General features: G+C 55.3%; 1 protein-coding gene across 1 annotated transcript; it reads left to right on the top strand.

Annotated features, from left to right (window-relative positions):
• Positions 1-290: 290 nt before the first annotated feature.
• Positions 291-19,002, top strand: CNTN2 (contactin 2). The gene is made up of 22 exons (XM_007130814.3): positions 291-369; positions 4,654-4,798; positions 4,882-5,057; positions 5,216-5,311; positions 5,692-5,901; positions 6,179-6,278; positions 7,423-7,598; positions 8,017-8,153; positions 8,588-8,717; positions 10,095-10,245; positions 10,367-10,494; positions 10,831-11,006; positions 11,524-11,644; positions 12,151-12,309; positions 12,794-12,943; positions 14,994-15,064; positions 15,380-15,614; positions 15,958-16,070; positions 17,174-17,360; positions 17,702-17,814; positions 18,297-18,465; positions 18,873-19,002. Exons 1-22 carry the CDS (start codon positions 291-293, stop codon positions 18,980-18,982), a joined length of 3,132 nt encoding a protein of 1,043 aa, XP_007130876.2. The 3' UTR covers positions 18,983-19,002.
• The last annotated feature ends 1,470 nt before the right edge of the window (positions 19,003-20,472 follow it).

Below are 20,472 nucleotides of genomic sequence, written 5' to 3'. Positions count from 1 at the left end.
AGCCAGACTCCCAGGGGGCCAGCAGGAGGCACTCGGCCCTGGGAAGAGCTCCTTGGTAATGGCCAAGCCCCTTCCCCTGGGGCCCTGGGGAGGGTGAGAGCAATTCCAGCCTCTCCCCAGGCTGAGGCAAAAGCATCACCGACCCAGATGTGCCGGGAGCTGGGAGGGGCGCTCCTCAGCTCAGAGTCCTCCCCCGTCTTTCTGCCTCCCTAGGTCCTTCTCAGCCTGCAGCCAGACTCTCCCTGTGCAGGGCTGAGGCTCCTCTCCTCCGCTCCCTACTTCTGCCTGGAATGCTCACCATGGGGACACCTACCAGGAGGAAATCACACTTGCTAATGCTGGCCGCTGTAGCCCTTGTCTCCACTCCAGGTAAGAGGGCTTGTCTGGAGTCCAAAGCCTAGCAGGCATGATCATAGCGTTATATCATTGCTATTATGTTAGCGATGACTACAGAAATAATTGACTGCACTGCTGTGGCACTTCATTTTGAGGCCATTTCCTTATAAAATTTTCCTGTTTGTGGATTTTACTTTCCCTTTGAGATTAGGAGAAGAGGGAATGAGTCTGTCGTATCGTAGATGAAAAAAGCATGATCCAGAGAGGGTGAGGGACTTGCCCTGGGTCACACAGCAAGACTATGGCACAACCAGATCCTATGACATCAGCCCAGAGGTGCAGCCTCTTAAGGCTGCAAGATTAAATTTAAAATTAGCTGCTTAGTTGTACTAGCCACATTTCAAGGCCTCATAGCCGTATTGGATAGCACAGATTATAGAATATTTCCATCATCACGGAAAGTTCTATTGGATGGTACTGCTCTAGGGTCCCCTGACCACACAGCTCTGGGAGGGTTCCTCGGGACAGCAATGAAGCCTGGCAAATGGACCAAATGTGGAACGGGATCTGGGAAGAGATGAGGCAGAGCAGGGCGTGGCCCAGGAAAAAGGCAAGAGGGACCCAAGCAAAAGTTCTCATGCCAGGGGTGCTTCAAGTGGGGAGAGGGGAGGAAGGCTGCTGGCAGAAGGAAAAGGAAGGCACAGAAGACCAAGCAGTGCAGGCCAAGAGGCCCGGGCTGGCTGGATTCTGGAGAGTGGGCTAGGGAGGCGGTATGGGAGCCCCAGCCTGTCCGAGCTGGGGGAACTTTCCAACAGCCTGCTGCTCGGAGGGGCCTGCTGGAACCGCTGCTTGGCCTCTCTGCCCTGAGCCCCAGCCCAGATCAACAGACGTTTCTTTTTTCCTTAAAGATCTCCATGGGAGAAAGAGTACCCATCCTCTGGTGTCCTGGAGTTCTAGCTATCTCAGGCTCCACCTCCCCATCCCACAGCCCCTGCAAGGCTGCAACCAGCACATTTTAAATGCTTCGTCTCACCAGGGAAGGACTCCACTGGCATAGTTTCAGATGTTCTCATTATGTCCTAACCGCCTCCCAACCCAGCATCCAAGTCAGTGAGGCTGCTGGGAAATAGGGGAGCCTCCCAGGCCCCCAGCTCCAGGCCTAGCTCCCAGGGCCAGGGCCCCCCAGGTCTGGAGGAGCTACAGGGGTGGGGAGTCCAGGCTGCAAGGAGCAGGAGACACCCACCCCAGAGAGAGTGGAGGAGAGGTACCTGGGCTCCTCTGCGTTCCCCACCCTCAGGGTCAGTCAGTGCTGGGACCCCATCATCTGAGGTAAGCAGTATGCGCAGCCTCTGCGGTCCATAGACCCAGAGAGGCAGGAAGGCCAAGGGAGACGGCACCTGGTCTGCCACCTCCAGCAACTGCAGAGGCAGGAGTGGAACATCCCATGGCTGTTCCCACCGCCTAGGAAGGGGCCTCAGCTCTTGGCTGTCTTTGCTCACCTACCCTGGGGATGCAGCTTTGGATTCCTGCACCCCAGTGCAAAGAAGGGCAGCATGGCTTCCCCTCCCTGGTCTCAGCTCCCTAATCTCCTTCCTCCACGAGGTCCTGATACCTGTGTTTGGGGGAGCAGAGCTGTCAGGATAGGGAATCAGGAGAGAATCAGAGAGGATGCCAGACAAAGACAGCACAGAGTGGGTGGCTTTCCCTGGGAGTGTGTGTGTGTGTGTGTGTGTGTGTGTGTGTGTGTGTGTGTGTGTGTGTGTGTGAGAAAGTGCATGTGTGGGTGGATGTGTGTGTAGCTTCAGAGGGAGGTGTGGGGTGAGTGAGGGTGTGTCTGTGGATGTTTGAGAGGGTGGAGACGTGAGTGAGTTATTACATGGAGGGCATGCTACATTTGGGGGGGATGATGAATGTGTATAGAAGGCCTTACACACAGTGCCATGGCTCTCAACTCTATCTGCTCTTCAGAATGCCCATGAGGCCCTTTTAAAATCTAGATTCCTGGGCCTCACTCCTAGAGATTCTGATTCAGTACCTCCAGGATAGAACAGCATCTCTGATGGTCCTGATGGAAAACTGAAGTCAAGAATTCTGAGCCCTGTGGTTAAGGACGCTGGCTATGGGGGGAGGCTGGCCAGGGTCCACATTCCTAAATCTGATCCTTCTCGCTGTGTGACTTGGGGCAAGTTATTTAACCTTCTAAGTCTCAGTTTTCACATTAGCGAAACGAGAAAATGGCACTGCCTACCTTGTAAAGAGGTTATGAGAAAGAAATGCGGAGCATGGTATTTGGTAAAGAGTTAGCCCTCAATAAATAGCATCTATTTCGTTATTATGAATGCCTAGATGTAGATATAAATAAGTATATGTGGACATTTGTAGCCACATGTGCATGGGAACGGATGTGTGTATAAATGTGTATATCTGACTACTGGAGCAGCTCAGAGAGTCATGTATGTATATATGTGTGATGTCTGTGTGCATGTAAGGAAGTGTGTATACGTGAGAGGTGGAAAGCATGTGTCTGTGGATATTGGGGTGAGGGTGTGTATATGGCTGAATGCCGGGGAGAAAGCTTTTTCGGAAGCTTAAAGTATCAGTGTGCCCCAGGCCCACTCAGCCACCAGCCGCCCCCCCCGCCCACACCATCCAGACAGAGTTACTGGAAGCTGCTATTATGCAAGGTTGCTCCCAGCAGCCTGGCTGCCTCCGCTCCCCCTCCTTTCCCTCCCCTCCCGGCAGTCCCAGCTGGGGCAGGGGTCCCTACCCTCCACCACCATCATTAACTTAGGATTAAGCTGGGCTCTCCAGCGGAGATGATGCACCGCCATCTCCGAGGCCTGGGGCGGCAATGAGGGATAGTGATGGGTGGTGGGGAGGGGGGATGGGGGATGCCATTTCAGGGAGCCCTGCCTCCTTCCTCATTCTGAGAGCTGCTTAACAGCTGCCATCACTCCCAGGGGTCCAAGGCGGGGCCTCAGCTGTGGCATGGGGCCCACCCCCACCCTTGGACTAGGGCTGACAGCTGGATGCACCAGGAGAGCAGGCACTAATTGGTTAATGGGGATCCCACCACGACCCACCAAGGAGGGCCTGAAATCAGCTTCATGGAGGGTTAGAAGCCAATTAGGGGTGGCCTGGCTCCTGCCTGACACCACAAAGGCAAAGAATGACAAGCCGCACCAGTCAGCAAACAGAGGCAGATGTGAAACACTGCCCTCTGCCTCTCAGACCCTGCCCCGGTGAGCCTGGACAAGGGGACATGAAGAGCAAGGCATCTGCCCCGGGAGGGGGCCAGGCAGGAAAATGCCATTTGCATGTGGGATACCCATCTGCCCAGCAAATTCAGGAACCCGAGGTCTAGAACTGCGCGTGCCACAGGCTTGCCTTGAGACTGTGGGCAAGTCGCTCCCTTTTCTGGGCCTCTCTTTCTTGAAATGTCACGATGGAATTTTATAAAATGCCCCAAAGCAACCTGTACGTCGTCCACCCACCACTGAGCCTTCCTCTTCCCCTGACCCCCACCCGGCCCCCTCACTTGGGTCCAGGAGGCAGTGGCTGAGTACACACCCTGTGTCAGGCTGAACCCTGCTACAGACCCTGGGAGGGGGGTTCATCTTCTTTCCATTTCACAGGTGAAGACGCTGAGGCTTAGAAGGGTCCTGTAACAGCTAATAGAGGCCCAGAGCCAGAGCACGTTCTCTCGGGACTCCCTCCCCAGAAGGAACACTAGGCTCCAGGGCCACACCTCCTCTGTCCCCCTTTTTAGCCAGTGGCTTCCATGCATCTCTCAAGGCCCATCTCACACACTGCAGCTCAGCTCTTCCATGAGTCCCCTGACTGCTTCCACTCCGAGGGTCCCTGCTCTTGAACCTAAACCACTATTACGGCTCTCGCCTACTGTCAGTTTTCTGTCTTCCTCCCTGGATCGCAAGCTCCTTGAGGAAGAGGGACTGTGTCTTACTCATTTTGCTACACAGTGCCTCGCCCAGTGCTAAGTATACAGCAGGTACTCAATATCTGAGTATAGGAGGGGTGACTGACTGAACTAATTGACTAGATGGGGTCTGCCCAACCTACTGAAATTCAAATTTTAATTAATTATAATTAAATAAAATTTAAAATCTGGTTCCTCTGCTGCACTAGCCATATTTCAGGGGCACAATGGCTAGTGGCAAATGGCTACTGTACAGGACAGGGCAGAAAATGGAACCTTTCCATCACTGCCGAAAGTTCTATTGGACAGCGCTGCCCTGCAGGCCAGGCTCCAGCCGGCCCCTAGGCCCTGAGACCTCTGGTGGTGTCCCCCATCTGCAGCTTGGAGCTCAGCCTGGGGATCCCCGGCCACCTTTGGGCCTGTCTTTGAAGACCAGCCCCTCGGTCTGCTATTCCCAGAGGAGTCCACAGAGGAGAAGGTGACACTGGCATGCCGTGCCCGGGCCAGCCCTCCGGCCACCTACAGGTGAGACCCCCGCAGTGGTGCTGGGAGGCCCTGGGCAGTGGGCAATTTTTCGTCACATCAGCCCCTCTCCGCCCCCACTGCAGGTGGAAGATGAATGGCACCGAGATGAAGCTGGAGCCAGGCTCCCGCCACCAGCTGGTAGGGGGCAACCTGGTCATCATGAACCCCACCAAAGCCCAGGACGCCGGCGTCTACCAGTGCCTGGCCTCCAACCCAGTGGGCACCGTCGTCAGCAGGGAGGCTGTCCTCCGCTTTGGCTGTGAGCCCCACGGGGTGTCGGGACGCTCTGGGGGTAGAGAAGACAGGGCTGGAAAAAGTGTCCAGAAGGGCGGGGGACTACTTCCCCATGGAGCCTGGGCTGGGGAGGGTCCCCCAGGCTTGGAGGACAGCACCTGAGCACACGGTCTCCACCTCCAGTCCTGCAGGAATTCTCCAAGGAGGAGCGAGACCCAGTGAAAACCCACGAAGGTTGGGGTGTGATGTTGCCCTGTAACCCACCCGCCCACTACCCAGGTGAGTCAGGCCCCTGGGCCATGTTAGACAGAGGGCACAGGAGGGGCTTCTGGCCACTCAGCAGAAGAGGGATGGAATAAGAGGTGGTGAGTGACCCTTGGAAGCACTGATCCCGGGGTGCCCAACTCTAAATGATTCTGTGCCCCACCCCCCATCAGACTGGGAGGTCCCCAAGGGCAGGGGCTGTTTCCCCAGCAGACAGAACTCCCTGAGGGCAGAGATAAAGTCGCATCTTCCCTCTAGGTCTCCCCTCAGCCCCAGTTCAGAGCACAGGGGCTCTCAGGACAGGGTCTGCAGATCCCCAGCGGCGCGTCGAGGTCCTACCCAGAGTTGCTCCATTAGCCCAGCACCCCTGGTTTCCTCAAACTCCCCATTCCTAGGCTTGTCCTACCGCTGGCTCCTCAACGAGTTCCCCAACTTCATCCCTACGGACGGGCGTCACTTCGTGTCCCAGACCACAGGGAACCTGTACATTGCCCGGACCAATGCCTCAGACTTGGGCAACTACTCCTGCCTGGCCACAAGCCACATGGATTTCTCCACCAAGAGCGTCTTCAGCAAGTTTGCTCAGCTCAACCTGGCTGCAGAAGGTCAGGGTCAGCGGTCAAGGCGAGGAGGAGGGAGCTGAAGGGGTCAAGGGGCGTTGGGAAAGGGGGTCTTCCCTCTGAAGTGTGAAGAGCAGCTCAAAGTGCACAGGGTCTGGGCCTGGACCCCAGGGTCTTCCTGCTACATGGACTCAGACCCTTTCTGCCTGCCTCCAAGGGGAAAGGGAGTCAAGAAAGTGTGGGCTCTGGCTCTGAGTTGTGCTGAGATCCTAAGCACAGGAGCACCTGATCTGGATCTGATGTGTAAACCCTCTCTCCCCAGACACCAGGCTCTTTGCCCCCAGCATCAAGGCCCGGTTCCCAGCAGAGACCTATGCGCTGGTGGGGCAGCAGGTCACCCTGGAGTGCTTCGCCTTCGGAAAGTGAGTGGTGGGGGAGGGAGGGGACAGGCCAGGGCACAGCCTCTCAGAGCCCCTCAGGGAGAGGGCAGGCAGGGCCGGATCTCAGTCATCTTGGTGCCTTCGCAGGGTCTAGCAGAGCGCCGGACCCGCAGTGGGTAGAAACCGCCACTCACTGGGCACTAACTCTCTGGGTGAGGCATCTTCCCAGCAATGTGCCTGATAGGCTCAGGCGGCTTCTACAACACCCCAGGCTGGGGGCAGGTAGCACGGTGCGTGGACCCCAACCCAGCCTGCCTCGTTCAACTACTAGCTCTGTCACTTGCTGGCTGGGAGACCTTGGGTAAACCACTGAACCTCTCTGTGCCTCAGTTTCCCTATTTGTACATGGTGATAATAATAGCACCTACCTCATGGGGTTGTTATGAGGATTGAATGAACTAATATATGTACAGTGCTTAGAATAGCATCTGGTATTTAGTAAGTATTCTATGGATGCTAGCAGTTATCTCTTAAAATAGAAAATGTATAATAGAACTCTTACTCTCTCCGAAAAAGGACTCACTGGAACAGGGCTAAGCAAATAGCAGGTACTCAATAAATGTTTGTAGAATGAATGAAAGAATGTGATTTGTGCATTGGTCCCTCCTCCCTCACATATCTCCTGTGGTTACCCAAGATGCCCCCTGCTTTGTGGAAAGTTATTGGGCTTCCAGAAAATCCATATTTAAATCACATGAAGGGTAATACGTTACCTTGTAAGACTCACTGATACCTCAGTCCATTTTAGTACACAGATTACTAACAACTTAATCCCCTTTGAAAAGTAGAGGCAAGTCCCTGTTGGGGAGAGGAGGAAGGGGACCCATAAAGAACCAGGTTGCAGGCCACTGCTGAGGAGGGCAGGCCCAGAAGAGGCCAGGGCAGGGTGGGGGCAGGCAGGGAGGGCAAGTCAGCTTCAGGGAACAGACCACCTATGCTCGGAGCCTCCCTGGGAGAGGCCCCTCCTCCCCTCCTGGCCGCTCTCCCTCTGTCTCTTCCCCGCCCTCCCCCGCTTCGTCCCCACCTGCCCAGCATCTCAGCGGGGCCTGGGTTGGAGGAGGAGTTGCAGGCACAAGAGAGTCTGCCTAGCTCAGCCCGCCCCCTCTGGCTCTGTCTCCCCTGCCAGCCCCGTCCCCAGGATCAAGTGGCGCAAAGTGGATGGCTCCTTGTCCCCACAGTGGGCCACAGCCGAGCCCACCCTGCAGATCCCCAGCGTAGGCTTCGAGGACGAAGGCACCTACGAGTGTGAGGCGGAGAACTCCAAGGGCCGCGACACCGTCCAGGGCCGCATCATCGTGCAGGGTACGGAGCCGGGCACCCTCGCCCCTTGCCTTCCCCTGTCCTTGAGGAAGCCGACCCAAAAGTCAGGGAGGAGATTAGGCAGCCCCTTGCTGAAATTTTCCTGCCCACGGGTTGCACTGGGTATGGGACCAGACGAGGCTGGTGCTGTGGTCAGCTCAGAGCTTCAGTCAGGGTTGCAGAAAGCGCATGGAAAGCATTAGAATGACTTAACTCGCTAAAACAGTTACTGGCACAGGCACGAAGTGCCAATTGTCTTGAACCTGCTTCTCCCCACCCCCCGATCCCGGAGTGCGGCTGGCGCCCTCTGCTGTCTGGCGCAGGAGCTGCAGCCCTGCAAATCCAGTCCAGTTAATTCGCGGAGCTCCTCCCAGCTCCTCCCCAGCCCCTCCCCAGCCTTGCTCTTCCTTGCTCCCCGCAGCTCAGCCCGAGTGGCTCAAGGTGATCTCAGACATGGAGGCTGACATCGGTTCCAACCTGCACTGGGAATGCGCAGCCGCCGGCAAGCCCCGGCCCACAGTGCGCTGGCTTCGGGATGGGGATCCTCTGGCCTCCCAGGTAGGAGACCTGGGGCTTCCTTCCACACACCCCGCACACCGTCCTCTGCTCACCTGGTTCCCTCACCCTCCAGATCTCCTCCCCTTCCGCACACTGGCAACCCTTCTGGGCCAATTAGGGTGCCACAGGGTAGTTCTAGGTGCTTCTCTCCATCCCAGAGTCACATGGCTTCAGGCTGGTCAACTGGATAGAGTCTGGAGGGTCCAGGGACCTGAGTCCAGGCCCATCTCAGCCACAAAAGCACTATGTGGTCCTGAGTGTGGCACTTGCCCCTCTGGCTTCCGTGTGCAGGGGAGGCAGGGGGAATCTCTGCATCCCGGGATTCCAGGTGGCCCTGGATAGGACTGGGCATACAGGCGCCCCCTCCAGGCAGCCCAGTCTCCACTGCATCCACCCCATAAGCCCCCGCCCAGTGGTCCTGATCTTCTGCACAGGCCCGGATAGAAGTGCTGGCCGGGGACTTGCGATTCTCCAAGCTGAGCCTGGAGGACTCGGGCATGTACCAGTGTGTGGCGGAGAACAAGCACGGCACCATCTACGCCAGTGCCGAGCTGGCCGTGCAAGGTAAGGGGCCCAGGGAGAGAGGACGTCCCTGGGGCCACCCAGGTGGGGGGTGTTAAGGGTTGTGAGTTGCAGCATTTCTAAACACACACACTCACCTGGCAGTTTTCCTTAGTTTTCCAACAGCTTCTGAGTAGAACTCAGGGATTTAAGACAGGAGATGAGACACTAGATGGAGCTCCCAGAGGACAGGGTCTCTGGCTTGACCTGCGTCTGACGTGGACAAAGTAAATGTCTGCCGCCATGAAAAAAAGGTGGCAAAAGTCACTGAAAACCAAATCAGCTAGATTTGGGTTTAATGCAGCCCCTTTGCCTGTGTGATCTTCGGCAAGTTATTAATCTCTTTGTGTTTCAGTTTCTTGAATAATAAAATGTGGGCAATAATAGCCCAGCCCTCACACAGCTGCTGTGGAGATTAAAGGAGATGATAGAGCTAAAGCATAAAGAACCTGCCCATCACATAACAGGTGCCCGGTAAATGTCAGCTAGTCCAGTATGCTTAGATGTGTGACTTAAGCTTGTAGTCTGTTTCCTCATCTGTAAAATGGACAGAACGGTACCTACCTCACCCAATTGTAGTGAGGCTTAACTAAGACTCATTCATTCATTCAACCAATATTTCTTCAACACCTCCTAAGAAGTGAACACGAAAGATAAGGTCTCTGCCTTCAAGTATCTTACAATCCAGTGGAGAGAGGGGGGCAAATAAACACAAAATCGAACAATTAAATAAGATAATTTCAGACCGCCATGAAAAATACTGTATAAAGAAAATCCCGCAGAGTGCTGTGGGTAAGGTGGGCCAGTTAGAGGGGATGGTCAGGGAAGACCTCTCTGAGGAAGTTGCATTTGGGATGTGAACCAACCATGTGAAGATCTGGGGGCTTTCCAAGCGAAATGTATAGTAAGTGCAAAGGTCCTGAGGCAGGAAAAATCATGGCATCTGCACGGAACAAAAAAAAAGAAGAAGAAGAAAATGGCCCAGGTGATAGAGCACAGTGAGTGAGGGAAGGAATGAAGCCAGATGTGATCAGAGAGGTAAGGACTCCTTGGTGAGCCCTTGGGAGGCGTTGGACTTCACGCTGAGCGTCTGTTTTGTGTTTTTAAAATGATATTCCTGGCAGCTGGGTGGAGAAGAGATTGTAGAAAGAAAATGCAAAATCAAGAAGGCCAACCAGCGGAGATCTGGTGGCAGTGGGGGTGATGAGAAGGGGCTGGATTCTGGCTATATTGGAAGTGGTGCTGCTAGGGGTCACTCGTGGATTGGCCATAGAGGGAACATTAAATGTTTAACGTGTAGCCACGTGACATCTGACTCCAGGGCGACGAGTGCTGCTTTGATTCCCTGCGTGACTGTGGGGCGCTCCCCCTTCCTTCCAGCACTTGCCCCCGACTTTAGGCTGAATCCTGTAAGGCGTCTGATCCCCGCAGCCCGAGGGGGAGAGATGGTTATCCCCTGTCAGCCCAGGGCAGCGCCGAAGGCCGTGGTGCTCTGGAGCAAAGGCACTGAGATTTTGGTCAACAACAGCAGGTACAAGCCCCACCCCACCTGAGACATTCCAGCTCACCCTCTCTCTCCTTGGAGTTGAGTCCCTTTCCCATGACTATAGTGTGTCACTGGGTTGGCCAGATCTGCTCTGTCCTTGCTGCAGAGTGACTGTAACTCCGGACGGCACCTTGATCATAAGAAACATCAGTCGGTCAGATGAAGGCAAATATACCTGCTTTGCTGAGAATTTCATGGGCAAAGCCAACAGCACGGGCATTCTGTCTGTGCGAGGTAAGGACCATGGTTTGGCTGAGGTTGGTGACTCAGCCACCACGGGGTGCCTTCCCTCCTCGCCTTTGGGCTCTTGTGTTCCCATGTTCCTCCTAGTTTGGTTTTGAGGCTACCCCAGATTCGGTTTCTCTTGGGACTGCCCCCAAACACCGCCATCCAGGATATGCACCTGCCTCCCTCCCACGCACTCGTGGGGCTGCTGGGAGGTCAGGATGCTGTTGGCCACGCTGCCTGTTCTCTTTCCTGGGGCTCAAGACAGAGCCTCTCACCCTGCCCTGCTGCCCCTGCCTGGGCCTCCTTCCTCCCCTTCCACTCAGGGGCCCTTTGTCTTGGCAGATGCAACCAAGATCACTCTAGCCCCCTCGAGTGCCGACATCAACACGGGAGATAACCTGACCCTGCAGTGCCACGCCTCCCACGACCCCACCATGGACCTCACCTTCGTCTGGACCCTGGACGACTTCCCCATCGATTTCGACAAGCCTGGGGGTCACTACCGAAGGGCCAGTGTGGTAAGGCCTGAGGCCAGAGAAGCCAGGGCTCCTCCCTCCTTCTGGGTAGACAGGGGACCCACGAGAGCCATCAACACCCCCAGAGCTTTTCCCCCTTCCCCCAGGAATGCCATGACGGCAAGCTCATCCCTGGGTTCATAAGCACCCTCCCTTAGACGGGCAGTTCCCTGGATTCCACCTGACGTCTATGCATTTAGAAGAGGGTTAGGGTCAAACCTGGAATTCCAGACACCGAGCAAGACTCACTCCCCTACTCTTGTTATCCTGCCCCCCAGCACAGGTGATATCATTAACTTGAACCATCACTGATTATCTTCTGTAAAAAAAAATGTCGTTTAATCCCCAGTGGTACCAAGTAGAGAGTAGCTGATCCCTCCCATGGAACAGAGAGGAAGGGCGAGGTACGAGGGGTCTGGGGAAGTAACAGAGCAGGGACTCTGAGCTCCCGTCCCCTGACTCATACACTAGCCAGGGCTGCTTCCTCTGACCCGCCCCGCTTCCTGTCCCCTGTGTGCAGAAGGAGACGGTTGGGGATCTGACCATCCTGAACGCCCAGCTGCGCCACGGTGGGAAGTACACATGCATGGCCCAGACGGTGGTGGACAGTGCATCTAAGGAGGCCACAGTCCTGGTCCGAGGTGATGGGGTTTCCCCCCGGCCCCACCGTGACACCCTCAGAGGCCAGCTGGGCTATTCTGACCTTCGCTCCCTAACTAACTCCCACCTCTCCCTGAAAGCTGTGGGAAGGGCTCCTAACGAGTCTCTTGAGCTGAACTCATCCCGTGGTTCTTCGCAGGTCCTAAATGAATAAAATATTCTTCCTCCAAAGCTAAAATTGTAAAAAATCCACTGCTAACACATCCCAAGACTGGAGAACTGGCTGAGGCCAGAAGTTTCAAAGCCTCATGCTGGGAAATCTATACACATCTCTGTGTGAGAGCCTCTGTGACCCCTCCAGCCTTGGGCACATCCTTCCTCCTCAAAACACCCCATCCGCCCCTCACTAACTACTGCCCCCATTCCTGGCCCTCCCAACCCGGTGTGTGTTTCCTGCGCCCTCTGCTGCTCCCTCTTGGTACTGCACCAGCCCGAGCGAGCCTGAAGGAGGTTGGCTCAAATTTGTTACTCTGACCTCTTGGTGCAGGTCCGCCAGGTCCCCCAGGAGGCGTGGTTGTGAGAGACATCGGTGACACCACTGTCCAGCTCAGCTGGAGCCGTGGCTTTGACAACCACAGCCCCATTGCCAAGTACACCCTGCAAGCTCGCACTCTACCTGCAGGGAAGTGGAAGCAGGTTCGGACCAGTAAGTGTGAGGCCCCACCCAGGTCAGTACTGATTAGGCCTAGCTGTAGGGGGGGCGGGGGGTGGGTGCTGGGGGGTCAGAGGCCAAGGCTGAGCCTGGAGCTTCGAAGAGGGACTAGTGTAGACCCCCTGCCTGCAGGGAGCTCCCAGGCCATTAGGGAAGATGGTCACACAGGCGGCAGAAGAATGGGGAGAGAGTTGGAGGGGGAGGCACTCAGTCTGCACCCTTGAAGCATTGGCAGGACTATTATTGGGGCAATGAAAACATTCGTGGGGGTGTGGGGTGCACACAACATCTTACAGAGTCTCCAAGGCAGGGAGGTCTACGAGTTTCCCAATCATTCCTGAAAAAGGTATTGAACCCTTAATATGGCGGGTACCACCGTGAGAGCTGGGTATAAAAAAGTGATTCATACCCAGTCCCTGCCCTTTCCATCCAGATCAGTAAATGAAATGCAGAACACTGACTCCCTGGTGCCTTGCAGATCCCGCCAACATCGAGGGCAACGCTGAGACCGCCCAGGTGCTGGGCCTCACACCCTGGATGGACCATGAGTTCCGGGTCTTAGCCAGCAACATCCTGGGCACTGGGGAGCCCAGTGGGCCCTCCAGCAAAATCCGGACCAAGGAAGCAGGTCAGAGCCCTGGGTGAGAAGTAATGTCAGGGCACAGACCCTAGCCCTCCTTAAAGGGAGCCCCAGGCAAGCAGCAATTACATGGGGTTCCAACCCTGCTCACCAGGCTTCGGACTCTAACAAAACAGATGAGAAAGGAACACAAGTCAGAGCGAGGCCGCAACACTGCACAACGTACTGTGCCTTGGGCCACAGCCTGTCAGGGCTGGGAGCCATCCAGTCCAAACCCCTCATTTAAAAAATAGGCCAACCTTACAACTGCAGGTGAATCTACAATTGTCTCAAAGTAAAAAGTTTAATTTTTTAAAAAATGGAAAAACCATTCCATGTGAAGGGAAGGGTCACACTGGCAGAAGCCTGGACTTGAACCCAGGACCATGGGGTGATGGGTAGATATCCTCCCTGGAAGTGCACGAGCTGCAGGAATCAGTTAATGAGGAAGGGGTGTGTACAGCTGGTGCTCTAAGTCCTTCTTCAGATGGTTTCTTTGGGAGCAGGAGGAATGGACAATCTGCCCACAGCCCTCCCTGAAAGGCAGGTAGGTGTCAGAACCTGAGTGGGGAAGAAAGGGAAGAGGTGAAGGTGAAGGCCCAGAACGAGAGCCCTGGGATCCTGAGACCAGCAGCATGGAATCAGGACCTGCCTCCCCTCCACACCCACCCAGGCCTGCCCCACTGGATGTGTAATGAGGGTCTGCCTTTTTGTATCCATAAACATGGTTTCCTATGTGCCCCATGCTGACTCTCCAGGCTCTTTCTGGAATCATTCAATATTTTAAACTGGTACCTCTCCTGAGTAAAGAATTCCAGAAGGAGCACTTTCTTTGATTGAACTTCTTGGGCAGCAAAGGGTGAGGAGTGGTCTCCTTCACTGTAGTATCCAGGAGTTGAGCACAAAGACAGCTATGATGCAGAAGCAAGATGATGAGATTTCAAATCAGAAGAGCTGAGTTCAAATTCAAACTGTGACATTTATTAGCTGTGTGACTTTAGGCAAGTCACTTAACTGCTCTGGGCCTCAATCTTTCCACTCTGAAAAGGGTAATATTAATGCCCACCTCACAGGATCAAATGGGTAATGTGTTTAAGTGCCCTTTGCAAATGAGAAGGCCCTAAATTCTCATCAGAACCAAGTGATAAGTCTCCAATTGCTGGATCATCTACAGAAATATTTTAACCCTCAGCCAAGTTACCCGCTGCCAAGGTTCACGATCTAATTAAATACATTCTTGTTTTAATATCAGCCTTTTGAATACTAGAGACAATTAGGAAATTAAGTCTGCCATGAAAATAAAAATATAATAATAATAAAACAACCTGTAACCCAAAAGAAATGTTTTTTTGGATTAACTGCAGTTCTGAATTATTTATTCCCTTTAATCTAAAGCAAATTGGAGTTGGTCTCTGCTACTTAGTTTAAACCAACAAGAGGGATCAGGTTAATGATCATTTATGGAGTGTATACTATATGTATATGCTAGCCACTGTCTTGTTTAATTTTATTTTTCTTACAGCCTTTGAGAGAAACATTATTATCCTTATCTTACGGAGAGGGGAATCAGAGGCTCAGAGAGGTTAAGTAACTCGCCCAGAGAAACTCAGCTAGTAAGTGGCAGAGGTGGAATCTGATCTCAGGTCTGCTTGACTCCAAAGCCCACGTCCAGAGGGACTCTTGAAGGGCAAAACCAGGTCCCATTGGAGTAGTGTCAGACGGATAGGTGTTAACTCTTCTCTAAATATTTGGTAAAACTCACCTGTGAAGCCATCTGGTCCTGGACTTTTGTTTATTGGGAGTTTTTAAATTACTGACTCAATTTCAGTACTGGTAATTGATCTGTTCATATTTTCTATTTCTCCCTGGTTCTGGTTCAGTCTTGGGAGATTGTACTTTTCTAAGCATTTGTCCGTTTCTTCTAGGTTGTCCATTTTATTGGCGGATAGCCAGGGCCCATTGGAAGGGTGTCCTTGTCCTAGGATGCTTTCCGGTCTCAGACTCAGAGCTTTTGTTCCCTCACCGCCCATTAACTGTCTGTGTCCCTTGGCCCTGACAGCCCCCTCGGTGGCACCCTCAGGTCTCAGAGGAGGTGGTGGAGCCCCTGGAGAGCTCATTGTCAACTGGACGGTAAGCTGCAAGGACAGAGGCAGGACTATGCCTCCAGTTCTCTGGGGGGACAAGTTCTACCCCACCCTCACGCCCACCCGCACCTGGTGGGACTCGCCTCAGGAGTTGAGCAGCATGCAGAGAGGACCCAGACAGAGCCACTGCACGGTCCTGACTCCAGAGCAGACAAGGTCCCTCCCCTCCCCTGGTACCCACTGCAGGATGGAACCACCGCAATCCTGGGGCCACCCCTCTTGGTGAAGGCCGGGTGGGCTGGAGGACGGGCAGGGAAACGCAGCCGCGGCCCCTCGCCCATGCCACGCTCTTGCCCCTCAGCCCATGTCCCGGGAGTACCAGAACGGAGACGGCTTCGGCTACCTGCTGTCCTTCCGCAGGCAGGGCAGCACTAGCTGGCAGACCGCGCGGGTGCCCGGCGCCGATGCCCAGTACTTCGTCTACAGCAACGAGAGCGTCCGGCCTTACACGCCCTTTGAGGTCAAGATCCGCAGCTACAACCACCGCGGGGATGGGCCTGAGAGCCTCACCGCGATTGTGTACTCGGCTGAGGAAGGTGGGCCACCCCGGGGCCCGTGCGGCATCCCCACCCCAGCAGCTTGTCCACGGGGTGTAGGGTGGGGGAGTGCCCCTCACACCCCTGCTAGGTTCCGCAGGTGGGGTGGAGAGGACACCTGGCTTCTAAGCCACTGGCTTCCTTCCTAGCCCTCGCTACCTCGTCTCCCCTCAGGCCTAGAGGAAGGAGGCTCTCTGGAAAGAGAAGTGGGCCCCGGGGGATGCTCTGCACCCTGCACCCTGGGCTCTTTAAAATCCTAAGAGAGGGCAGTCCCAGCTGGCAGCTGCTCTGTAGGACACAGGGAGTGCCTGAGAATCCAAACCCATTCTGTGTCGGTCCCCAGAGCCCAGGGTGGCCCCTACCAAGGTCTGGGCCAAAGGGGTCTCATCCTCAGAGATGAACGTGACCTGGGAACCGGTGCGGCAGGACATGAATGGTATCCTCCTGGGGTACGAGGTGAGCACTGACCTGGGCTGGGAGAGGAGGGGGTCGGGGGGTCCAGGCGCGGGGGCACCCCATGGCTTGTTAGTCCCCCTCCTGGAATCACTCATTCACTAACCAGGCACGCAGCACGCAGTCTATGCAGCACCATGGACGCAACCTCAGCTAAGCCCCTCTGGCTGATGCCTGTGGACAGCCTTGAAGTTACTGCTTGGCTCGAGCCGGCACTGGACGCTGTGGGAGCCCAGGGGAGGAGGAACGGGTTCTGGAAGGGGCATAGCCTGCCCGTTTAATGCCAGAGCCCAGTTAGCCTGGCATCCTCAGGGCTGCAGAGAACAGCATGGCCTCCTCTATGTACCAGCCGCTCATCCCGTCCCTGAGGAACTCTGGGCCCGGCAGTGTCTGACCCAAGACTTGGGCCCCCTGGTGACTCCACACTGGGGTACATGCAGCGGTGGATGGGGAGTGAGAGAAAGCGAGAGGAAGGGAAAGAAGGGCAAGCAGGAGATGTCATTGTCTAAGGGAGAATCATCATACTAGTGATGTTGTGAATTCCATTCGGGAGAGTCAGCTCTGGGCTTTAGCACAATGGGTTAGGCGAGCCCCACTGAGGAGATAGCTGCAAACTCTGCCATGGATTAGGAAGAATATCTAGAAGGCCTTGGTGTTACGAGGTCTACGACAATGGGTTTGCATTTTACTAGGCAGCCGTCATACGCTTGCTGGAGTGCGGGCTGGGAGACTACTTTGCAAGCACAACATGTATTTCGTAGCCTTTAACAGAGTCCCCACGGGATTCCTTGAATTAAATGGGGTTGGTTTCAGCAGCCCATCGCTAGGTTGAGTCTGTGCCCACACCCCGGCTCCCTCGTTCAGCCCACGTATTAAGCTCTCTCGTTGGACTGGGCTCTCCGCTGGGCACCAAGAAGGGAGCAGCAACTTACACCAACTTGTCCCTGCTCCCCTGGAGCTCGTGATCTAGTGTCTAGGTTCTGAGACCTGAGACTGAGTTACAAGCACCAGCGAGGAGCAGGATGCAGGTGTCCAGAGCCAGGGTCAGCGTGGCCCCGAGCTCCTGGGTTTGACTGCTGACCCTAGGGTACCCCTGCCCCCTTCAGATCCGCTACTGGAAAGCCGGGGACAAAGAAGCAGCTGCTGACCGAGTGAGGACAGCAGGGCTAGACACCAGTGCCCTAGTCACCGGCCTACACTACAACACCAAGTACCACGTGACTGTGCGGGCCTACAACCGGGCCGGCACTGGGCCTGCCAGCCCTTCCGCCAACGCCACGACCGTGAAGCCCCGTGAGTCCGTCAGCCTGGGTGGGGGTGGAGGGGTGTATTTTGGAGGGGGTGCCTCTAGGATCACTCTTTCCCTGAAAGACAAACGCTCCAGCCCACAAGCCCTGGGCGGGACAGAAACGAGGCAGCACGTCTAATAATGATGAGGGAATGGAATTCATGGCCTCTGAGGTGCCTCCCTTTTCTCCAACCTTTGTTGGAGTTTGTTTCTCAGGCAGCGGTGACAGAATGTTCTGGGTACAACTGCTTTGGGCAGACATCTAGAAAAAGGCTGGCTAAAAGCAAGGGGGTGAGTGGTGGGGAAACATTGGGAAGTCTCCCCAACTCTCTCCCTCCTCTGGCAGCTCCACGGCGACCCCCTGGCAACATCTCCTGGACTTTCTCGAGCTCCAGTCTTAGAATTAAGTGGGACCCTGTGGTCCCGCTCCGAAATGAGTCTGCAATCACAGGCTATAAGGTAAGGAAGGGATCAACCAGGCGTTGAACGCTGAGGAAGAGCTCACTTGCATTTCAGGCAAACACAAGGGAGCTGCGGTTTCTAGCCAGAAGGATCTGAGTTAGATGTAAGCAAAGAGTTTGGGATTGTGAGAGGCGTGAATTTCACGAGCAGTTCTTCAGGGAGCATGTAGTAGAGACTAGAAGAAAATGGTATGACTGCGGAAAGGCAGGGTTCACGGGGGCAGCGATGGACTGGGTGAAGTCTGGGTCCTTCTGGTCTAAGGAGTCTGCAAAGCCAGTTCAGCTGCTTGCAAGCTTTCCTCGTCCCAGTGAGGAGCTTGTTCAAGAGCCTGGACCTGGTCAACAGTAAACAGGAGGGGCGAGGAGGCAGGACCTCGAGGGCCCAGAACCATATGGGCTCCTTCCATTCCTGGGGCTAGGGAAGAGGAGAATCAGTCCTGGTGTAAGGAAACTCTTGCCTGGCTAACCCCCTTCCCACAGATGCTGTACCAGAACGACTTACACCCGACTCCCACGCTCCACCTCACCAGCAAGAATTGGATAGAAATTGCGGTTCCTGAAGATACTGGCCATGCCCTGGTGCAGATTCGGACCACAGGGCCAGGGGGGGACGGGGTCCCGGCAGAAGTCCACATCGTGAGGAACGGAGGTGCTGTCTCTCCCCTTATCCCCCAGGAGTATCAGGGTCCATCCAGATGCCTGACGCAGGAATCATTCCCACCCAAGCCAGACCCCAACCCAGCCAGTCCCCATGGGGGAAAAAAGCAGGCAGGCAGGAACCAAGTGCAAAGTAGCCCTGGAACTGCCCTTGCTGCCCCCTCCTTCCCACTCCCAAACACCCCTGAGGGCCAAGAGGTGAGTGCGCTCCTTTCCCGGGAACAAAAGCAAAGGTCCTACAAAACACTGCAGAAGGAGGGCTGAGAACACCTCCCCGTCCTGAAGCAGGCCCTCCGTGAATCTCCTTAGGAAAGGTCTGGATTCTGTCCTGAGGGTGGGACAGCGTTGTGCAGGCCCCAGACCCAGCTCACTCAGCCCATTTCCGCCTGCTGGTTTCAGGCACAAGCATGATGGTGGAGAACTCAGCAGTCTGTCCAGTCCCACATCCTGGCACCGTCCTCTGTCACTCCGTGGCGACACTGATCCTCATAGGCTACCTGGAGCTCTGATCTCGGCACCCCTCCCTCTCTGCCACAGCTGGACACCCACCTCCGATGGACACAGCCAGCTGGCCCCAGTCCCTTCCCAATGCCAAGGTGGCCCAGCACCGTGCCTGAGAATGACTGGTTTTAAATACCTACTTTCAGCAGTGCCCTTTTCGTAGGAGGTAGGATATTTCATATTCTGCCACAGGATAGAACCCATGCGAGGATTTTTTTTTCTGTAAATCAAGAGGCACCAGACAGTAACTTCCATGATGATACTGAACCCTATGCCTGGGCCCTCTAGGGTGCCTGGATGGAAGGAAGGCCTACAGGAAGAAGGGGGTTTAAACAGGTATCTGCGCATCAGCGGAGACAGCACTCTGGGACCGCCTATGGACTCTGCTCCAGAGAGCGGAGTCCTAAGCCCGGGAACACTGGACAGGAACGGGACAAAGCTTAAACAGCAGCATCTCTCAGTCCAAGGAGAGGGCCAAACCTGGGGACCAGGGACTCTCCTACTTTCTCCTCTTAAAGGACAGCACGGCTGGACCCTGACATTGTCCTGGATAACTCCCTGGAGGCCCCTGCCACCTGCCTAGATGGCTGAGAACCAGTGCTCTGGTGTCTGAGGCCGGGAGCCTGAGCCCCTGCAGCTCTGGGGGGCGACGCTCCGACTGCTGGGTGGGAGCTAAGAAGGGTTGAGAAGCTGAGACTCCTGGTGGAAAGGGGCACCAGACTTGGCCTGAGGCACAGTCACAATCCAGGTGACGTTGCCCTCTTAGCCAATACTGCCAACCTGACCCTGTCACCCCAGAGTGACAGAAGCCACTACAGGTGGCTGTGTGACTAAAGGGCTTGTCTTGGGCAGGTCCCCCACCGCACCAAGCCCCAGCCTGCACGGTCCCTCGCGGGTTTGAGTAGGAGGCAGGAGTGCCTCCACCGTCCTCCTCCAGCAGAATGCAGCTGTAATTCTGTGTGTCTGGAGTCAGGAGTCTTCTGAGAAGGGCAAAGGATCAATGCGGCCCTACCTGCTCACAGGAACGCCCTGGGCCACCTGGCGACCCGTCCCCCAGGCTGCCTCGGATGCTCTTTTGCATTCCCCCAGAAGACGAAGGGGTAAATAAATGGGACATCTTAGCTTGCGCTCTGGGTGTATTACCAGTCACAGCACTTCAGAGCTGGAAGAGACTTTAGACCTCACTGGGCCCAAGACACCACTCTACAGATGAGGTAACAGAGTTGGAAGGGGCAGGGCCTTCCTCAGGTCACACAGCCTGTCGATGATGGGGCTGGGATAGCACTCTTCTCCCACCTTCCTGTCCCAGGCTCTTTGTCTACCCAGAGGAAGGGGGCAGTGCTGAATGGCTATGACCTGGTTAAGAAGGTGGTTAAGAAGGGCGCTGGGCTATGAAAATTCTGCTTCAAGAGGTTCAGGTGGGTGATGGCGGGGTGATCGGCATGGCTGGGTCCCAACCCAAGGCGCATGCAGACTACAGGAGACCCAGTCTGTCTTT

The sequence above is a fragment of the Physeter macrocephalus genome, chromosome 4 (assembly GCF_002837175.3).
Source record: "Physeter macrocephalus isolate SW-GA chromosome 4, ASM283717v5, whole genome shotgun sequence".
Classification (NCBI taxonomy): domain Eukaryota; kingdom Metazoa; phylum Chordata; class Mammalia; order Artiodactyla; family Physeteridae; genus Physeter; species Physeter macrocephalus.
The sequence above is the reverse complement of the archived record's forward strand: the minus strand, read 5'-3'. Positions and strand labels throughout refer to the sequence as shown.